The sequence below is a fragment of the Melanerpes formicivorus genome, unplaced genomic scaffold (genome assembly GCF_026170545.1).
Source record: "Melanerpes formicivorus ecotype bairdi unplaced genomic scaffold, bMelFor1.0.p_v2 SCAF_33, whole genome shotgun sequence".
NCBI lineage: Eukaryota > Metazoa > Chordata > Aves > Piciformes > Picidae > Melanerpes > Melanerpes formicivorus.
Genome location: NW_027142385.1, coordinates 8,881,867 through 8,901,589, shown reverse-complemented (window position 1 = coordinate 8,901,589; position 19,723 = coordinate 8,881,867). Strand labels below are relative to the sequence as shown.

At 71.8% G+C, this 19,723-nt stretch overlaps 2 protein-coding genes across 4 annotated transcripts in view; one reads left to right on the top strand and one right to left on the bottom strand.

The window, feature by feature from the left end:
• The window catches only part of CRAT (carnitine O-acetyltransferase), a 13,184-nt gene extending 9,377 nt beyond the window's left edge, over nt 1–3,807 (bottom strand). The window contains exons 1-3 of one of the 2 annotated variants that reach the window (XM_068156033.1): nt 3,713–3,796; nt 1,972–2,062; nt 316–549 (exon numbers count right to left, since the gene is read on the bottom strand). In XM_068156033.1, the coding sequence (XP_068012134.1) occupies nt 316–549; nt 1,972–2,001 (264 nt within the window). In that variant the 5' untranslated portion in view covers nt 2,002–2,062; nt 3,713–3,796. Of the gene's footprint in view, nt 1–315; nt 550–1,971; nt 2,063–3,712 lie in introns of both variants that reach the window. The other variant, XM_068156034.1, reaches the window with a different exon arrangement.
• On the top strand, nt 2,883–19,723 carry PTPA (protein phosphatase 2 phosphatase activator). Of its 2 annotated transcripts, none has more exons than XM_068156036.1 (10): nt 2,883–3,057; nt 6,279–6,379; nt 6,945–7,031; nt 7,261–7,386; nt 8,031–8,148; nt 8,893–8,992; nt 9,764–9,888; nt 10,297–10,397; nt 14,597–14,704; nt 17,621–19,723. In XM_068156036.1, the coding sequence occupies exons 2-10, from the start codon at nt 6,320–6,322 to the stop codon at nt 17,693–17,695; spliced, it is 900 nt and encodes a 299-aa protein (XP_068012137.1). In that variant the 5' UTR covers nt 2,883–3,057; nt 6,279–6,319; the 3' UTR covers nt 17,696–19,723. The 2 variants fall into 2 exon arrangements, with proteins under 2 accessions (XP_068012137.1, XP_068012136.1); XM_068156035.1 differs by lacking the exon at nt 2,883–3,057 and adding an exon at nt 4,130–4,233.

Genomic DNA, 19,723 nt, shown 5'->3' with positions numbered 1-19,723 from the left:
CCCCTGCCCCCAGCCCTGCTGAGCAGCCTCAGCTCCCAGCCCCCTGCCCCCAGCCCTGAGCAGCCTCAGCCCCCAGCCCCCTGCCCTGAGCAGCCTCAGCCCCCTGCCCCCTGCCCCCAGCCGGTGCCACGCTGGCCAGGCAGCTGCCTGGGCTCTGCTGTGCCCAGGGCTCTCCTCCCGCGCCCCGGGGCAGGGTCAGCAGCTCCCTGCTCGGCTCCCGGCGAGGAGCCCGCGGGCCCCGGGGGGCAGCAGCAGCTGGCACCGTCCCCGGGGGTGGCAGGGGCTGACCCCGGCGGGCAGGGCTGCCGGCCGTACCCAGTTCTCCGTCCTGCCGGCTCTGCGCTCCAGGCCCCGCTGCAGCCTCTCCCCGACGCCGCCCGGCCGCCGGAACTCCTCCACCAGGCGCCGCGTGTGGCTCAGCTCCTCGCCGCTCACGATGGGCTCCAGCGCCTGCAGGTAGCGCTCCAGGGTCTGCCGCAGGGGGGGCACCGGCAGCCTGGGCAGCGCCGCCTGGTGCAGCTGCAGCCTGCCCCAGGCCTTCCGCAGCCCCTGCGAAGCACAGAGCGGAGGTCGAGAGGCAGCTTCCCCCCGGGGGCCCTCCCTGCCCTGCGGCTCCCTGCCCTGCGGCTCCCTGCCGGGGCTGCCCGAGGAGGGGGCTGCCCGAGGAGGGGGCTGCCCGAGGAGGGGGCTGCCCCCTTCTCCCCGGGCTCAGGTGGGAGGAGGAGAGGAAATGTCCTGAGATTGTGCCGGGGGAGGCTCAGGGATGGGCAGAGGCTGCCCTGGGAGGTGGTGGAGTCACCGTCCCTGGGGCTGGGTGCCCATGGAGGTGCTGGCTGCTGCCTGGACTGGATGCCCCTGCAGGGCTGCTCCAGCCCAAACAACTCTGTGATCCTCAGCAGCACACAGCCTGGGGCTGGGAGCCTCCAGCCCCTCTGGGGGGGCTCAGCCTGGCAGCAGAGCAAGGCAGGCACCAGGGCAAGGCTCAGCCTGCTGCCTGCCTCTGGGGATGGCTGTAGGCCATCCAGAGAAGCTGCAAAGGGAAGCTTCACCTCCCAAGACACCGACTCAGCTCCCCAGAGGAACGCTGCCAGGCTGAGGATCCATCTGCCCCTCTCTGGGCACCCTCCAGCTGGGAGTCTCCATTGCCCTGACAGAGTCAGACTGTGCCATGCCCACGGCACAGCCTGGGCAGAGCTCCGCAGCTCCTGCACCGCCAGAACCTGCTGCACTGCTGCTGACAGCAGGGTAGGGCTGGGGAGGGGAGCAGGACCCTGGTGCCAAGGCAAAGCCCCTCTGGCCCTGGTGGCCTCAGCTAGGCCTGGGGCAGGATTTGTCTGCCTGGGGCAATGCTGCTCCATGCTGCTGCAGCGCCCAGCTCTAGCTGAACCTCTCTCCAGGTTGCAGGAGCCTTTGGAGCTGGAACAGGGAGAGCTGCTGAGGAACTGTGAGCCATGCCAAGAGGCTCCTGGCACCCGCTGGGGCCCTGGGGCAGTGGCAGCCCCCGAGGGCACCATCCTGCGCCCCTGGGCAGAGAGACGAAGCAGAGCAAACCCAGCTGCGGGGCAGGCAGCACCCTGCTGGTGCTCCCTGCAGGCACAGCACCCACAGGGGAGGGGTTGGACACCCCCAGCGTGAGGACATTTAAATTGCTCTCTAAAGGTTTTCAGTTGCCTCTGCTGGAGCCACTGAACCCCTGCACAGCTCCAGGCTCTGCACCCTGCGCCTGCTGAGCTCAGCCAGGACATTCCCCCTGGCTTCCAGGCCAGTGAAACACCACTGTGCCCCCAGCCCCTCCAGCAGCCGAGCAGAGAGAGGAGGGAGCTACATCTGCCAGGTGCCGAAGCCTCCACAGCGCTGAGCCCCCACGGGAGGCCCTCTGCGCCTCCCCGGAGCCACCAGCCCCAGCTCTGCAGCAGCAGCAGGAGGAGGCAGAGAGGGGCTGGGAAGAGATGGATCGTGGCCATACTGTACCTGCTCTGCTTGCTTCTGCTTCCTATGCATGGCTGGCAGGACAGAGGAGCCTGCAAAGCTGTCCCTCGGCTTCCTCTTCCACCTGGCAATGCTGCCCGGGCAGGGCGGCACCTCGTTAGCACCCTGCCACCTGACTGCCCTGCTCCGAGGGCTCAAGGCCAGCCCCGGCCCCGGCAGCCAGCGCGGGGGATTGGGCCACCAGCTTGCATCAGCTGCCACCGCGGTGCCTGCCTGGGCGGCCCTCCCTTGGGCACTGCCCGGCTGGGGCTCGCTGAGCTCCGGGCTCAGCACACGGCCGGCGGACAGCGCCGGGGACGCTGCTCCCTCGGGCCCCGGGCCGCGGAGAGAGAGAAGCCTGAGCAGGGCAGAGCCCAAGGGAGGTCCCGGGGCAGGCGGCAGTGTGGGCTGGCACCAGCTGGGGCAGGCTGCGGGGAGGCCCTGTGGGGGTGAAGGGAATTCGGTGCCTCGGCTCGGGGGGCAGAGGAGAGCTCTGCTGCAGGGGCTGGGAGCAGGGGCTGGGAGCAGGAGCTGGCAGCAGATGCAGTCCCGGCTCAGGGCTCAGAGCTGTACCTGGGCTGCCCTCACCCCCACCTGCGGCAGGCTGAGGCTTTGGGGAGCTCTGAGCTGCCAGCCCTGAGGAAAACACTGAAAATGGATCTGCAGAGCAGGACAAGCAGGGAGCAGTGCAGCCCCGAGGGACAGCTCCAGGGCTGCCCGAGGCTCCTGTGGGGCAAAGAGCAAAGGACCTTTGACTGGCACCAGGCTGTCCCTGGGGTAAAGGTGAAAAGCCGAACCCCAGCGAGCTGAGAGCTCCACGTGGTAGGAGGCAGTGGACTTCTGTGCCCTGGCTGCAGCCTCTGCTGGGGCTGGGGGGGAGCGGCAGCCGCGCCCCCAGCCGGGCAGCAGCCGCCGGCAGCAGGGGAGGGGAGCGGCGGCACAGCATGGGGCGTGTGGCACTGCCAGCGCTGGGGCTGGCACCGCTGCCCAGCCGCGTCCCAGGGCAGCGATGACCTCTTGCAGAGCCTGTGAGGCTGCAGGAACGTCGGCGCGGTGTCCGGTTCCCACAGTCGGTGTCAGATGGCAGAGGTTTGGCTTCCTGACGTTTACATTAGAAGCTGGAGGGCTCTCCAGCCCGGAGCCCTGCGCGGCCCCTCGCAAGCGCCGGCTCCGAGTCCGTCCCGCAGCTGCTGCCGGCTCTGCCTCTCCCCCCCGCGGGCAGCCTCCGCCGCCAGCGGCTGCCAGCTCGGGGGTCGGTGTGGGAGAGGCTCCGTGAGCCCCCGGCCAGCCGCCCAGCCCCGAGCCCCCCAGCGCCGGCAGCTCCGGCGCAGCCCCGCGGCGCAGCGCTGCCCCCGGGCACACGGCGAGGCCGAGGCGGCTCCGGACCCCGCAGCGGCTCCCTGCGCAGCACCGCTCGCAGCCGGGACCGAGGCCCAGGGACCGGCCCCGGCCCCCCCCGGCCCCGCCCGGCCGGACCCCGGCAGCAGCGCTCGGGCAGGGGCGGCCCCAGGGCAGCAGCGCTGCGGAGCCACCCCCGGCCCTGCCCTTTCCGCTCGCCCGCGGCACTGCCCGCTGCTGCCCGCCCCTTGTCGTGGCCCGGCGCGGGCCGGCTCGGCTCGGCTCGACGAACCCCCCGGGACCACCCTGCCGCCGTCACCGGCCCCGCCGCCATCTCGCGCCCCTCCGCCCCGCCCTGGCCCGGCTGGAGACAGCCCCCCCCGGTGCCCCCGCGGCTGGCACTTACCACAGCCCTCCTGCCTACGAGGGCCAGCATGGCTCAGCGTCTGCCCCGGGCACCACCCGCCGCAAGGACACCGGCGACACCGGGCGCCGCCGCCGCGCTCGGCCGCCAGGGGGCGGGGCCGCTCTGCCGCTGTGTCGGAGTTGGGCGAAGCCCGCGCCGCCATCTTGGAAGAGGGCAAGGTGCCGCTGTGAGGGCAGGGAGCGCGGCGTCTGGTATCCGAGCGGGGATGCGGCTGCTCCCGGAGCTGCCGAGGAGCCTCCGCTCCGCCCCGCGCTCCGCTCCCGTTCCTCACGGCGCCGCGCACCCCGAGGCGGCGGCACCCCGCGCAAGTACGGCGGCGCTGGCCACGACGGTGGCCGGCAGGGTCCACGCCGCCCGCTGACAGCTCCGGGCACCAGGGGGCCGGGCAGCGCGCCCTGCTCAAAGATGGCCGCCGGCGGCTTCGGCGTGTCCGGGGGTGAGAGGTGAGGGGTGGCGGCGGCCGGGCTCCGGGAAGATGGCAGAGAGCGAGCGGCAGGCAGGTGAGCGGCGGCCGCGCAGGGCCCAGGGCCGCTCCGGCGCCTCCCGGGCTGGGGGCTGCGCTCGGGGCCCCGGAGGAGCCTCCTCGGGCGCGGGGTGCGGGGGGGTGAGGGCCTCGTGCTGCTCGGGGTCCCGGCGCGCGGGGTCGGAGCCCCGGGCTGCGGTGAGCAGCGGCGGCGAGCGGCGAGGTGCGGGAAGGCTTTGCTGGCGGTGGGAAGGGTCCCGCGGCCCCCCGCAGCCCCCCGCGGCCCCCCGCAGCCCCCCGCGCGGTCAGCGCCCGGTCGGTGCTCCGGAGGGGTCTGCAGCCCGCGGCAGGGCTCGGTGCTGTGGGCGCCTCCCGGGGCTGGCGGCGCGGGGGGGCTGGCGGCGCGGGGGGGCTGGCGGCGCGGGGGGCGCTGGCGGCGCGGGGGGGGGCTGGCGGCGCGGGGGGGGGCTGGCGGCGCGGGGGGGGCTGGCGGTGCGGGGGGGCTGGCGGCGCGGGGGGGCGCTGGGGCTCCCTGGCGCCTGCAGCCCTGGGCTGTGACTCAGTTTCCCCTTGCCGAGCCGGGAGCTCTCTCATCTCCCCCCCTCGCGGAGCGTGGCTCCCCCTCCCCACCGCTGAGGACCGGCGCTGGGAGCCTCTCCTTTGCCCACCCCGGTCCCAGCCCCTGGGGCACGGCGCTGGGGCTCGGCTGCCGTTCCGGTAGCGCTGCAGCCCCCGCAGCTCCCCAGGGCACCCCCGAGCCCCCGGGAGGAAATGCGGAACAGGAGAGGCAGCAGAGCAGGGAGGGAGCTCCGCGACGGGACAGAGCCTGGGCGCTGCCGGGGGGCGCTGGGGGGGGCACTGCCGGGGGGGCACTGCCGGGGGGGCGCTGGGGGGGGCACTGGGGGGGGGCGCTGGGGGGGGCACTGGGGGGGGGGGCACTGGGGGGGGGGGCGCTGCCCCTGCTCTGCTGCATCGCCGCCGGGAGCTGCGCTCTGGCTTTGCCTCCTCGCAGCGCTGCCCTGCAGGGCTCCCCCGGGGGTGGCTTTGTGCTCCCTCCAGAGCTGCTCCGTGGCTCCAGGGAGGGCTGGGGGCAGCTCCCGGGGAGGGGCTCCGTGTCCTGTGCCTGGAGGTTCTGCGGTGGCTCCGGCACAGGGAGGAGCCCAGGGCTGCTAACAGCACCGGGGGCAGGGAGGTCACTCTCCGGGGGGGGACACGGGGCTGGGGCTCTCTGCCTGCTCCCTGGGCTCCTCTGTCCCTGCTCTGCCTGCTGCTGGGGCTCTGGGCTGGGCTTGCTGTGTCACTGCTGCTGGTGGCAGGTCTGGGGGTGCTGGGGGGCAGTGCCTGAGCTGTGCCAAGGGCTGAGCAGAAGCCCCCAGGTTCGCTGGGGGTGGGAGGCTGAGCTGGGGGAGTCTGACAGCCCCAGGTCCCCTGGCAGGGGCTGCCCCCTGCCCCTTGCTCTGCTCACTGCCACCCTTCAGGAGCACAGCTCGGAGCCCTGCAGTGCCGCAGGCTGCCTCTGCTCCCCACGCTGCAGCCCAGCCCGAGGGCAGAGCTCGGCAGGGCTGGGGCAGGGCTGGGGTCTGGGGAGGGGTCCCTGCAGTGCCCAGCCCGGGGCTCTCCCGGGGCCCTCCCGGGGCCCTCCCGGGGCCCTCCCGGGGCTCTCCCGGGGCTCTCCCGGGGCTCTCCCGGGGCTCTCCCGGGGCTCTGGGCTGCGGCTCCGGGCTGCCATCGGCTGCAGGGCTGCAGCTGTGCCTCTGCAGGAGCAGGCAGCTGAGGCTGAGCCCTGCCAGCCAGGCCCAGGGCTCAGAGATCAGGACCCACACCAGCTGGCTGCGGCGGTGGTTACCTGCTGGAGCCAGCCCTGCTGCCTGCCTGGCAGAGGCAGCCTCGGTGCTGAGGGCCCAGGCTGGGGCCAGCTGCTGCCTGCCTCTGCAGTGCCCTGAGCAGAGCTCTGCAGGGAGCAGGGCAGGCCTGCCGAGCCCTGGCACGGCCTGGGGTGGGTTGCTTTGCCCTCTGCCTCCTCAGCAGGGAGCACAGAGGATTTCTTCTCCACTGCCTCTCTTCCACCTTTGCATCTCTCAGGCACCTCTGAGGAGGAGGCTCCCCCCCCCCAGCAGAGCTTCATGATCCCCAGGAAGGAGATCAACGTCGTGGCTGACATGGGCAAGTGGAAGCGCTCCCAGGTACAGCGAGGGGCAGGCAGGGGGGCAGGGAGGAGAGGGAGGGGCAGGGAGGAGAGGGAGGGGCAGGGAGGGGCAGGAGGGGCAGGCAGGAGAGGGAGGGGTAGGGAGGGGCAGGAGGGGCAGGCAGGAGAGGGAGGGGTAGGGAGGGGCAGGGAGGAGAGGGAGGGGCTGGGAGGGAGAGGGAGGGGCAGGGAGGAGAGGGAGGGGCAGGAGGGGCAGGGAGGGGCAGGCAGGGGCAGGCTGCTTGGCTGCTGCAGGGGCAGGCAGGGGAAGTGAATTCATTTGTGTCTGGAGGGAAATGACCTGGCAGGGAGGAGGGAGTCTGGCAGCAAAGGAATGAGGCTGGGGGAGGCTGGGGGAGGGCAGAGCTGGTGGCAGAGGATGGCTGCTCCCTGCCAGGGAGCTCAGGGCTGTGCTGGGGACTCTGCAGGGCTCTCAGTGCCATCTGCTCCCTGGCTGGCTGAGGAGAGCAGAGCTGTGCTGGGCAGGGCCCGGGCAGGGCTCAGCCAGGCTCAGCCAGGCCCATCCAGGCCCCCCAGGCTGAGCCCTGCTGTGCTGTGCTCAGGCCTATGCAGACTACATGGGCTTCATCCTGACGCTGAACGAGGGGGTGAGGGGCAAGAAGCTCTCCTGTGAGCACAAGGTCTCAGAGGTAGGAGCAGCCTGGGTCCCACACTTCCCTCTCCTGGTTTGCTGCCTCTGCAGTGCTCCTGGGCTGAGCTGGGCTCTGCCTGGGGGCAGGACACAGAGCTGAGCTCAGCTTCTGCCCCTCTGCGCCGGGCAGGGTCGGCACCCCCTGGGCAAGGCTGCTGGGGCTGCCCTGCAGGGCAGGGGGGCTGCAGCCTGGGGCAGTGCTGGGGCTGTGTGACCTTTCCCTGCAGGCCATCGAGAAGCTGCTGGCCCTGCTCAACACCCTGGACAGGTGGATCGATGAGACCCCCCCCGTGGACCAGCCCTCCCGCTTTGGGAACAAGGCCTTCAGGAGCTGGTATGCCAGGCTGGAGCAGGTGAGCTGCAGGGGGGCACCGTGCCCACAGGGCCAGCAGAGGGGCTCCTGGCAGCCCAGATCAGCTGGGCAGGATCCCCCTCTGGAGCTGCCGCTGCCCCCTCCCCCCTGGGCTCTGCCAGTGCTCTGGGCTGGGGCTGAGGTCCTGCCTGAGCCTCCACAGCTCCCCAAGGCCCAGCACAGCCTTGCTGGGCAAGTGCCCCCTGTGGCTGCCAGCTGGTGGTGGCACAGAGCTCAGCTCCTGCTCCCAGGCCCAGCAGCAGTGACCTTGCTGTGGCTCTGCTGCTGCCCTGAGCTCTTGTCCTGGGGGCTGCAGCTGTGCCCATGGGCTGTGCAGCTGTGCCCATGGGCGGCTGCAGCTGTGCCCATGGGCTGTGCAGCTGTGCCCATGGGAGGCTGCAGCTGTGCCCATGGGCTGTGCAGCTGTGCCCATGGGCTGTGCAGCTGTGCCCATGGGCTGCAGGTGGCCTGGGGAGGAGCCAGGCCCAGCTCCCCCTCAGCTGCTGCCCCTCAGCTGCTGCCCCCCTGGGGGTGCCTGCAGCAGGGTCCTGCTCTGCCAGGCTGCCCCCTGGCAGCTCCCAGGCTGCAGCTGGCTGTGGGGGCTGTGGCAGACCCACACTGCCCTGGGGGGGTTGTGTCTTTCAGGAGGCAGAGAGGTTGGTGGCCACAGTGCTGCCCAGGCAGCTGGCAGCTGCTGCCCCAGAGGTGGCTGTGTACCTGAAGGAGGCTGTGGGGAACTCGACTCGCATCGACTATGGCACAGGTACCCAGGGCCCTGCAGCCCCCCTGCAGCCCCCCTGCAGCTCCCTGTGCTGCCCCCCTGCAGCTCCCTGTGCAGCTCCCTGTGCTGCCCCCCTGCAGCCCCCCCTGCACTGCTGCTGTGCCAGCCTGCCACAGGCCTTTCCATTCTGGCAGCCCTGTGTCCAGGGTGGGCTGTGGGAGGGCTGGGGCCAGGAGCAGGGCTGGGCTGTGACCCCCCCCAGCCAGGGGGAAGTGCTCAGGCTGCAGTTCTCCTGGCACTGGAGGTGTCCTGGTGCTGCCTAGAAGTGACCTCAGTGCCTGCAGAGGCCTTTGGGAGCTGCAGGCAGGAGGCTGAGCCCTGCCAGCACCTGCAGGACCTCTCCTGGCCTGCCCAGCAGCGTCCTGGGGCCTGCATCCTGCCAGCACTGAGCTGCCCTGGGAGCAGGAGGGACAGAGCCTGCCTGCAGAGCTCCCTCACAGCCCCTGGGGGATGGCTCTGGGCTGCTCCCCTGGCCCTGCTGTGCCCTGGGCAGGGCCCTGCCTTGCTCCCAGCCTGCCTGCAGCTGCTTTTCCTTTTCACCTCCTGCAGGGCAGGGGCCTGGGGGCTGGCTGGGGGCTGGGGAGGGACTGCTGGCAGCTGAGGGGCAGGAGGCTGAGGGCTGGGCAGCTGGGGCTGGCAGTGCTGTGGTGGCTGAAGCAGCACTGTGGTGCCCAGGGCAGGGCTGCCCCTGGCAGCAGCTCAGCTCTCCTGCTCCCCTCTGGCCAGGGCACGAGGCTGCCTTCGCTGCCTTCCTCTGCTGCCTCTGCAAGCTGGGGGTGCTGCGCCTGGAGGACCAGCTGGCCATCGTCTTCAGGGTCTTCAACAGGTGACTGGGGAGGGGAGGGGGCTGCAGCCTCAGCCTCTGCAGCCTCTGCTCCCTGCCACTGTCCCCTCTGCCCCTTTCTCCCCTCATCCTTGGCTGCTGGCAGCGAGAAGTGGCCCCAGGAGTCCTCCCCTGGGGTGAGCTGGGCAGGGCCAGGGCCTGGCAGTGATGGAGCAGGGGCTGAGGGGCCTGGGGCAGGAGGGCAGAAGGGAAAGCTGGAGACAGCCTCAGCCCAGGTGGGAGGCAGAGCTCAGGGGGCTCTCCAGTGACCCATTCTGGCTGCCCCCAGAGGTGAGGGCAGTGTGGCTGGGAGGGGCTCCAGGGCCTGCCTGGAGCATCACTGGGGCTGGGCAGGAGTGGCTGAGCTCCAAGGGCTGTGAGCTGCAGGCACTGCAAAGAGGAGCTCTGTGCAGCTGGCAGCCTCCCCCAGAGGGGCAGCCCAGCCGTGGCACTGCTCAGTGCCATGGGATGGTTCCCTCCAGCAGCCTCCAGCCTCAGCTGGCACCTAGGGGGCAGAGGCAGCAGCTGCTGTGAGGTGGAAGCTTCCTGAGCTCCTCTGGAGGCTGGAGGAGGGCAAAGCCTTGGTGCAGCCCAAGCAAGCCCCAGGCTGGGGTGGGCTCCAGCAGGCTGCTGCAGATGCCCTCCATGTGCTGGCCTTGGCATCCTGCTTGCAAGCTGGGTCCTCCCCCAGAGAGGTTGTTCTGGCCCCCTCTCAGTGCAGGCAGGAGCAGGCCTTCTCCTCACTCCTCCTCCTCCTCCTCCCTCTGGCCTCAGGTACCTGGAAGTGATGAGGAAGCTTCAGAAGACCTACAGGATGGAGCCTGCTGGCAGCCAGGGCGTGTGGGGCTTGGATGACTTCCAGTTCCTGCCCTTCATATGGGGCAGCTCCCAGCTGATAGGTACCAACAGGCCCTGCCCTGCCCTGCCCCTGCCCTGCCCTGCCCTGCCCCTGCCCTGTGCAGCCTCCCCTGCCCCTGCCCTGCACTGGGCTTGCAGCTGACTGCAGCAGTCTGTGCCTGATGTGCAGCAGAGCTGGCCTGGGGAGCTGGTTGCTGAAGCTGGGAGGCAGGAGGCTTCCCTGGGCCCTGCTCCTGTCCCTGGGCCCTGCTCCTGTCCCTGGGCCCTGCTCCTGTCCCTGGGCCCTGCTCCTGTCCCTGGGGCAGTGCCCACAGGCTCTGCAGCAGGTCCTGGCCTTGGTGCCACCCTGGGGGGAGCAGCTCTGTGCTGACTGCTGAGGAGCTGTGCTGGGGGGATCACAGCTCAGGGGGGAGGTGCCACTCAGGTTACTCCCTGCTGTCTCCTGCTAGACCACCCCCAGCTGGAGCCTCGGCACTTCGTTGATGAGAAGGTGGTCAATGAAAACCACAAGGACTTCATGTTCCTGGAGTGCATCCTCTTCATCACTGAGGTGAGGGCTGCAAGCTGGGCCCACAGGGCAGGGCACTGGGTGCTGGGCTGAGGCTTTCCCCTCCTGCTGTCCTGATTTGTTTGCTTCCCTGGAGCTGTGTGGGTGAGCCCCTGGGGCAGGTCTGAGCTGCTCTCCTTGCAGGGGGGAGGCAGAGGTGGTGAGAGGGTTGTGGGTCTGAGCCAGAGGGGCTGTGGGATGCAGCTGAAGGGAGCTGCACCAAGAGCAAACAGCCTTGGAGCATCACTTGGAGCAGTCAGTGGGAGCTGGGCTGGGGAAGGGCACCAGGAAGGCAGGGCAGGAGCTGCAGAACCCCTGGGCTTGCCAAGATGACCTCCTGGGTGCTGCCTGGCAGGCCCTGAGCCTCCCCTCGCCTGGGGCAGGCTCCCAGAGCCCTGTGCAGCTTGGTCCCCTCCATGTTCCACCAGCAGAGCTGCCCACTGCAAGCTGCCTGAGCTGCAGATGGGGCAGGGCAGAGATGGAGCTGGGGCTCACCCAGCTGGCAGCACTGCCAGGGCCATGCTCCTGCCCCAGCACTGCAGGGCCCTGGGGTGAGGGACGGGGGGGGTGCAGCTTGTTGCCAGCCAGGGGCAGTGCCTCTGATGAGGGAGCTGCAGGGGTGCTGTGGCCGTGCTTCTGCCACCCCCTGTGCTGCAGGACCTGGGCAGGCAGAGCAGAGCCAGGGCCACAGCGCTGCTGTGCAGAGGGAGTTGCTGTCCCTGGCAGGGAGAGCTGCTGGGCTGGGCTCTGCAGGGCAGAGTGTGGCTCTTCCCCTTTGCTCTGCTTGCTTTCCCCCTCCTCACCTCAGTGCTGCCGTGGGGAGGAGGCTACAGAGCCTGAGCTTAGCCTTTCTGTGAGGAAGTCTCTCAGAGCCTTGGGCCCAGCCCCAGCAGGAGCGGTGTCAGGCTTGGCACCTCCTGGGGTTTAACCCATGGGCAGCAAGAGGCCCTGCCAGGAGAGGTCAGGGACAGGAAAGCAGGAGCCAAGGAGCTGCAGGCAGGGCAGGAACCTGCTGCAAGCATTGATGCATCCGTGGCTGCGTGGGGAAGGCTGCGGCACACGGAGGGCACTCACAGCACTGCTGCCTGTGCAGCTCTCTGCTGCCTGTGCAGCTGCAGCTCACTGCTGCCTGTGCAGCTGCAGCTCTCTGCTGCCTGTGCAGCTCTCTGCTGCCTGTGCAGCTGCAGCTCTCTGCTGCCTGTGCAGCTCTCTGCTGCCTCTGCAGCTGCAGCTCTCTGCTGCCTGTGCAGCTCACTGCTGCCTGTGCAGCTGCAGCTCTCTGCTGCCTGTGCAGCTCACTGCTGCTGCCGGCACCGCGCCGCCTGGCGGCAGGCTTGGGAACTGCCTTCCCCTCTTGCTCCCCACCTTGGAGAGTGCCGGAGCTGAGCCTGGCTGCTGGGAGCGCTGGGAGCAGGGCTGCTGGGGGCGGCCCGGGGGTGCTGGGGGCTGCTGGGGGGGCCCTGCCTGCCGCTCGCCGCGGGCACCGCTGCCGTCTTGTGAAGCTTTTGCTTTGCAGCTGCGGATTGTTGTGCTTTCCAAAGGTGGCTTTTCCCCTGCGGGGGAGCCTGGGAAGGTTCTCAGTGCCACCAGAGGAGGCTGAGGCAGCCCTGAGCTTCCAAAGGCTCTCTCCAAAATTGACAACAAAACAAAAAAGGTAGAAGGGAGTAAAGACTTGAATAGATGCAGGGTAGTCCTGGTCCCTGCGAGCTGGCAGCAGCTCTCCTTGCAGGCTGCTCAGCACCTAGCAAACGCCAGCAGCTCCCGGGGTGGCTCTGGAGCATCCCAGCAAGCTGCCAGGCAGGCAGCCCCGAGAGGGGTCCCTGGAGCAGAGCTCTTCCCCAGCCCCTGGATGATGTTTCAGGGATGTGGAGGGCACAGTGCTGGGGTTTGGCAGCTCCCCCTGGGCACCTCTGGCCCCGGAGGACGGCCGGGCTGAGAGCAGCAGCACCCCGCGGGGCGCAGCCGAGCCGCGGGGCGCAGCCGAGCCGCGGGGCGCAGCCGAGCCGCGGGGCGCAGCCGAGCCGCGGGGCGCAGCCGAGCCGCGGGGCGCAGCCGAGCCGCGGGGCGCAGCCGAGCCGCGGGGCGCAGCCGAGCCGCGGGGCGCAGCCGAGCCGCGGGGCGCAGCCGAGCCGCGGGGCGCAGCCGAGCCGCGGGGCGCAGCCGAGCCGCGGGGCGCAGCCGAGCCGCGGGGCGCAGCCGAGCCGCGGGGCGCAGCCGAGCCGCGGGGCCGGGGCGGGGGGGGCGGCGCGCGGGGCCGGGGGGGGGGGGGGGGGCAGCGCGCGGGGCCGGGGGGGGGGGGGGGGGGCAGCGCGCGGGGCCGGGGCCGGGGGGGGGCGGCGCGCGGGGCCGGAGCAGCCTCACAAAGGCCTCCCGCGGCCGCCGCGCGCGGACTCACTTCCTGCCCAAGATGGCGGCCGCCACTCGCCGCGCGCGACGCCCCCCGCGCGACCCCCCCCCCCGAGCCCAGCCCTGGAGCTCTGCCCCCCCCGCAGCTGGGCGCAGGGCTCTGTGGCACTGCTGCCAGTGCCCCTGCCGAGGTGGTGGTGGTGCCAGAGCTGCAGCCCCACTGCCCCCCGAGCTGCAGCCCCACTGCGCCCCGAGCTGCAGCCCCACTGCCCCCCGAGCTGCAGCCCCACTGCCCCCAGCCCTGCAGCCCCACTGCCCCCAGCCCTGCAGCCCCACTGCCCCCCACAGCTGCAGCCCCACTGCCCCCAGCCCTGCAGCCCCACTGCCCCCCAGCCCTGCAGCCCCACTGCCCCCAGCGCTGCAGCCCCACTGCCCCCAGCCCTGCAGCCCCACTGCCCCCCGAGCTGCAGCCCCACTGCCCCCAGCCCTGCAGCCCCACTGCCCCCCGAGCTGCAGCCCCACTGCCCCCAGCCCTGCAGCCCCACTGCCCCCCACAGCTGCAGCCCCACTGCCCCCAGCGCTGCAGCCCCACTGCCCCCAGCCCTGCAGCCCCACTGCCCCCCACAGCTGCAGCCCCACTGCCCCCTGAGCTGCAGCCCCACTGCCCCCCACAGCTGCAGCCCCACTGCCCCCCGAGCTGCAGCCCCACTGCCCCCCGAGCTGCAGCCCCACTGCCCCCAGCGCTGCAGCCCCACTGCCCCCCTGAGCTGCAGCCCCACTGCCCCCAGCGCTGCAGCCCCACTGCCCCCCGAGCTGCAGCCCCACTGCCCCCAGCGCTGCAGCCCCACTGCCCCTAGCGCTGCAGCCCCACTGCCCCTAGCGCTGCAGCCCAGGCTGTAGGGGTCTGAGGCTCCCCCCTGGCTCTCTCTTTCCCTGCTGCAGGCTGGTGCCAGCCAGGCCCTGCGGGGAGGCAGCAGTGGGTCCAGGGCAGGTGGCTCAGCCCTGCTGGCACTGCAGGGGGGCTCTGGAGGCTGCAGCTGTGTCCGTACAGCTGTGTCCGTCGGGGCTGGGGCAGCAGCCCAAGAGGTTGCTCTCTCCCCTCTGGAGCCTGAGCCCCAGCCCTGTGGTTTCTGATGTCATGGGAACTCGCTGCCTTGCCCTGCCTCTCGCCCCAGGCTCTGGTTTTGTTCAGGGAGGGGAAGGGGAGACAACACTCAGGGGATCTGTGGCTGTCCCCAGCAGCTGCCCCCTGCCCTCCCCCTCCACACCCTCTCCCCGGGAGGAGGGACACAGAGCATGGGAAGCAGCTGCTGCAAGCTGGCAGCCTGGGGGCTGCGTTGGAGGGCAGGGCTGGGGCTGCTCCTGCTCCAGAGCCCTCTGCCACAGGCAGGTGTGGGGTGGGCAGTGCCCCCCAGGGCCGCTGCCAGCCTGTGCTGCCAGCCTGTGCTGCCCTGGGTGCCCTGCTGCTGGGGCTGAGTCCTCTCCTTGGCAGGCACAGCAGGGCTGCACCGGGAGAGCCTGCAGGGCAGGGCAGAGCAGCCTGGAGCCAGGCCCTGCTGGGGGGCACAAGGGCTTGGGGGGGCTCTGCCACCGCTGCTGCTCAAGGGAGGTGTGGGGAGGAAGGGGCTGGGGGGGGGAGCTGTGCTGCCAGGGCTGCAGGGGGGGCAGGGAGGTGTCTGTGCCTGGGTCCCAGGGCTGGGGGGGATGTTGGCCTGGAGGGATGTGAGCCTGAGTCAGTGCTGGGGCTGGCACTGGGGCTGGTACTGGGGCTGGGTGGCACTGGGGCTGGCACTGAGGCTGGCACTGGCACTGGGGCTGGCTGCCCCTGCTGCCCCTGCCCCTCTCCTCCCTTGCAGATGAAGACAGGGCCCTTTGCCGAGCACTCCAACCAGCTGTGGAACATCAGCGCTGTGCCCTCCTGGTCCAAGGTCAACCAGGGCCTCATCCGCATGTACAAGGCTGAGGTGAGCGCTGGGCAGGGGCCTGAGCCCCCCCTCCCTGGGCACAGCTCTGCTGCCCCTGGGCCCCACAGCTCTGCTGCCCCTGGGCCCCACAGCTCTGCTGCCCCTGGGCACAGCTCTGCTGCCCCTGGGCCCCACAGCTCTGCTGCCCCTGGGCCCCACAGCTGCCCTCTGCTGGGGAGCCCTTGGCAGATCCTGGCTGGCTCCTGCCTGGCTGCTCCCTGCCCTTGGCCACTGCTTGTCTGCCCCCAGGGCCAGCTGCAGCTCTGCAGCCCGGGGGGGAGAGCCCAGCATGGCACAAGCCGTGGCACAAGCCGTGGCACAAGCCGTGGCCAGTGACCTGCTCTGGTCCCCACACAGCTGTCAGAGGGTCTCAGAGGGTCTCAGAGGCTGGAGATGACCTCCAGGACCGAGCCCAGCTGCCAGGCTGGGGGCAGTGTGGCTCTCACCTCACCTTCCCAGAGCCAGCTCAACACTTCCACCACCCCCCCGGCCCTGCCGGGGGCCACAGCCAGCCCCCCCGCCCCGGCAGCCCCCCCCTGCCCCGGCAGCCCCCTCCCCCCCCCGCCCCCGGCAGCCCCCCCCTGCCCCGGCAGCCCCTCCCCCCCCGCCCCGGCAGCCCTCCCCCTGCCCCGGCAGCCCCTCCCGGCCCCGGCAGCCCTCCCCCCTGCCCCGGCAGCCCTCCCCCTAACCCGGCAGACCCCCCCGGCCCCAGCAGCCCCTCCCGGCCCCGGCAGCTTGCCCCTGAGCCCTGCCCCGGGTTGCTCTGGCTCTCCCTTATCTCCTTCCTGCTCAAGCCAGCACCGAGCCTGAGGAAGCAGGACAGGAACTGCCCCCCCGAGCCTCGGGAGGGAGCAGGGGGGGCTGCAGGAGGCATCTCCTGCGGGGCAGGATGGCACCGGCCCGGGGGTGGTGCTCGCAGGAGCCGACCCTGCGGCGGGGGCCGGCAGGGCAGGGGTTAAGCGGAGCGGGGGCCGGCCCCCTCCCCCGGCCCCCTCCCCCGGCCCCCCTCCCCCCGGCCCCCTCCCCCGGCCCCCTCCCCCGGCCCCCTCCCCCGGCCCTTCCTCTGCCTGCACATCCTGTGCTGGTGCCCCGCATGCCTCTCCCGGCCCCGCCGGCTCCTTCCCGCCCCCAGCTCAGCTTTCCTCCCCCCGGGCTGCGGGCTGGGGTCACCTCCCTGCCCCTGCCCAGAGCTCTGCCTGCTGGGGAACCCGGCGCTGGAAGCTGTGCTGGGGGAGCTGGGGGCGGCTGAAGGGAAGCCCCCACCCGGGGAGGCTGCCCCCAGGCGTGGGAGCCCTGCACCCCCACAGCCTGCTCTGCTGCTGCCCCCCGGCCTGCTGCTTCCCCTCAGAGTCCTGCTGGGGAAAGACCTCAAAGCTCAGTGCAGGCTTGGAGCAGACACCCCCTGGCCCCCCCCCCAGCCCCAAGTGCCACTGGCTTCCCCCCCCACTGCTTGGCACCTCCCTTGGCATGCCCCAGGCTCTGTGCTGCTCAGCTGCTCCTGCCTGCTGCCCCCCGTGCCTGTGGTCCACCCCCAGCTCCTGCCCCCCCCCCCCCCATGGCTGGGAGAGCCTGGCAGTGATGTGCCCACAGGGCAGTGTACACCCCCGTGGTGACCTCCCCCCCCCCCCGTGGTGACCCCCCCCCCCGTGGTGACCTCCCCCCCCCCGGTGCTGAAGCCTCTTCACCTGGAGCCCGGTCCAGGCTGCGCTGCCCTGGGGCTCCCTGCAGCTCCCTGGGCTGTCATTTCCTGCTGCCAGCATCTGCAGTGCTCTCTGCTGGCCCCCTGCCCCCTGCCTGCTGGCCCCCTGCCCCCTGCCTGCTGGACCCTGCCCCCAGCCCCCTGCCCCCTGCCCCCCTGGCCAGCACAGCTCCTCCAGGCTCTCTGCCTGGCTGTGCAGGGGCTGGCAGCAGCTTGCAGCGCTGGGGAGCTGTGCAGGTGATGTGCCCTGCTGGTGCCAGGCCTGGCCCTGGTGCCTGGCAGGGAGGCTGCTGCCCCTGGCCTGAAGCCCGGTGGGAAGGGGGTGGGAAGGGGGTGGGAAGGGGGTGGGAGCCCCGGGACGGAGCCCTCTGCCTGCAGCTCAGCCCCAGGCTCGCTGCCTGCGGCAGGATGCAGCTCTGCTGCCTCTGGTGCCAGGGGCAGTGTGCCCTGCCCTCACCCCCCCTGCCCTCACCCCCCTCCCCTTTTCCCCTCCCCCTGCCCTCACCCCCCTGCCCCCCTCCCCTTTTCCCCTCCCCCTGCCCTCTCCCCCTGCCCTCACCCTCTCCCCCTGCCCTCACCCCCTCCCCCTGCCCTCACCTCTCTCCCCCTGCCCTCTCCCCCTGCCCTCACTCCTCTCCCCCTGCCCTCACCCCTCTCCCCCTGCCCCCTGCCCTCTCCCCTCTCCCCCTGACCCTCTCCCCCCTCCCCCTGACCTCTCCCCCCTCCCCCCTGCCCTCTCCCCCTGCCCTCTCCCCCTGCCCTCTCCCCCCTCCCCCTGCCCTCACCTCTCTCCCCCTGCCCTCTCCCCCCTCCCCCTGCCCTCTCCCCCTCCCCCTGCCCTCACCTCTCTCCCCCTGCCCTCACCCTCTCCCCCTGCCCCCTCCCCCTGCCCTCACCCCTCTCCCCCTGCCCCCCTCCCCCTGCCCTCTCCCTCTCCCCCTGCCCTCACCCCTCTCCCCCTGCCCCCTCCCCCTGCCCTCACCCCCCTCCCCCTGCCCTCTCCCCCTGCCCTCACCCTCTCCCCCTGCCCTCACCTCTCTCCCCCTGCCCTCACCCTCTCCCCCTGCCCTCACCTCTCTCCCCCTGCCCTCTCCCTCTCCCCCTGCCCCCTCCCCCTGCCCTCTCCCCTCTCCCCCTGCCCTCACCCTCTCCCCCTGCCCCCTCCCCCTGCCCTCTCCCTCTCCCCCTGCCCTCACCCTCTCCCCCTGCCCCTGCAGTGCCTGGAGAAGTTTCCTGTCATCCAGCACTTCAAGTTCGGCAGCCTGCTGCCCATCCAGCCCGGCTCGTCCTAGGGCGCCGGCGGGAGCCAGGCAGGGAGGTGCAGCTCTGCCCTCCCCCCTCCCCCCGGCCCTGCCCGGTCCCTCCTCCCCTCCTCATCGGCAGCCACCGACCCCCAGCGCTCGCCCGGACCCGGACCCGGAGCTCCTCCTGCCGGTCCCCAGCGGGGGACCCCTGCCCAGCAGCCCACCGGGCCGGGGGTCTGCCCTGCGCGGGGGGGGGGCTGGAACAGGGGCAGCCTGGCAGAGCCCCCCTGCTTCCCCCCAGGGCAGGGTGAGGAGGGGAGGGGCAGGGGGCTGGGGTTGCCCTGCTGAGTGTCGCTCCAGGCCCTGCTGCCAGGGCTGAGCTGGCAGCCTGCAGCTGCCCCTGCTGGCCCCGGGGTGGCTGAGGGGGCGCAGGGCCTGGCTCTGGGAGGCTGGAAGCCCCTGGTGAGGCCACTCCTGAGTGCTGGGGGAGGGAAGCCTGCCCCCTCCACCTCCCTGCCGGGGTCCCTGGGTCTTCCTTTGCCACCTCTGCTGAAGCCCCCTGGGCTGGGGGGGTCTGAGCCGGCTCTGGAGCTGGAGATGAGGGCCCCCAGGGAGCCAGCTCCGGGGGCTCAGCTCTGCGAGGGCCCTGCTGGAGCGGTGCCTGCCCAGGCTCCCTCTGAGCAGGCACAAAGCCTCCTCCCCCCTCCCTGCCTGGGCCCAGCCTGCCCTCTGCGTGCCCAGCCCCTGCCTTGCTGCCAGGGCTGGGCTGGCCTCAGGGGCTGCTGCTTGGTCACAGGTTGTAGAGAGAAGCCCCGGGGCAGAGGGCCTGGGAGCAGCATGGCAGCCCAGGCCAGCAGCTGCTCCCCCTGTGCCCTGCTGCTGTGCTGCCCCGGGGTGCCAGTGGCACCAGCAGTGGTGCTGCAGGTGGAGCTGGGTGGCAGCAGCCCAGCAGCAGCCCTGGGAGGCTCTGGGAGGAGCCATGGTGGCCACAGCCTGGCAGCTGGGCAGGGGATGGAGGGTGCCCCCTGGGGGGGGGTCCGGGGCTCTGGCTGGGGCAGGCAGCAGGGACCCCTCCTCTGGCACTGCTGCAGGTGACAGGGGGGGTTGCCCCCCAGCCTGGCTGCTCTGCTGTGGCTGCTGCACTGCTTTGGGAGGGGGCTGGGGGGTGGGGAATGCCCCTGCTGATGAATTTGTTCTTTGCTCACCATTTCCTCTGGGCCTCCCCCTGTGGAGGGGCCGCAGGCACTCAGGGTGGGCACAGCAGGAGAGGAGGCTGACCCTGGGGGCAGTGAGGGGCAGGCAGCTGCAGAGCTGCAGCAGAGCTTCCCTGCACTGCTGCTGTGGTCCAGCTGGAGAAGCATTGGGAGGGGGAATGGAGGCTGCAGGTTTGATTTGCTCCCACATGGGAGTTGGTTTTCCTTGGCTTTCCCCTCTGGGAGCACTGCTGGAGGGTCTCTGTGCCCACCCCCAGGGAGCAGGCAGCAGCCAGTGCCCAGCATGCAGATCCCCTCAGCCCCCTCCCCACCCCCTGCCCTTGCTGCTGGCTCCTGGCAAGTGTCCCCCTGCCCTGGGTGGCTGCACAGCACCTGGCCAGCCAGGCTGAGCCCATGCCCAGGAGCATGTCTGGCACCCTGTGGGACTGGGGCATGAGTGGCACTGCTGGCAGCCAGGCAGGGCGGGCACAGCAGCGGTGTGGAAGGCAGCACCAAAGGCGGCTGGGGAGCTGCTGCCTTCCCTGCAGCCACTGCACCCTCGGGGGGTGTCCCTGGCCTTGGCACCTGCTGAGGGGGCGGCAGGGGGCTCTGGGGTCCGTGCCCACCCTGCACACCCCCTGCCAGAGCCTTCTGGGCTCAGCCTGCTGCTCGCCTGGGTCCCCTCAGCCGCCCTGGGAGCTGTCCCCATCGCCTGGCGGCCGCTTGCTTCCCCTCTCCCGCGCCGCATCCACCCCCGCTCCTGGGGCCCTGCTCCCCTCCTGCTGGCTCCACGCAGCGCCCAGGGCCCTGGGCAGCAGCCCCCCCGGCGCCCCCCCCGGCGCCCCCCACGCTCTGGTTTTAATTAAAGTCTCTGTGTTTTGCA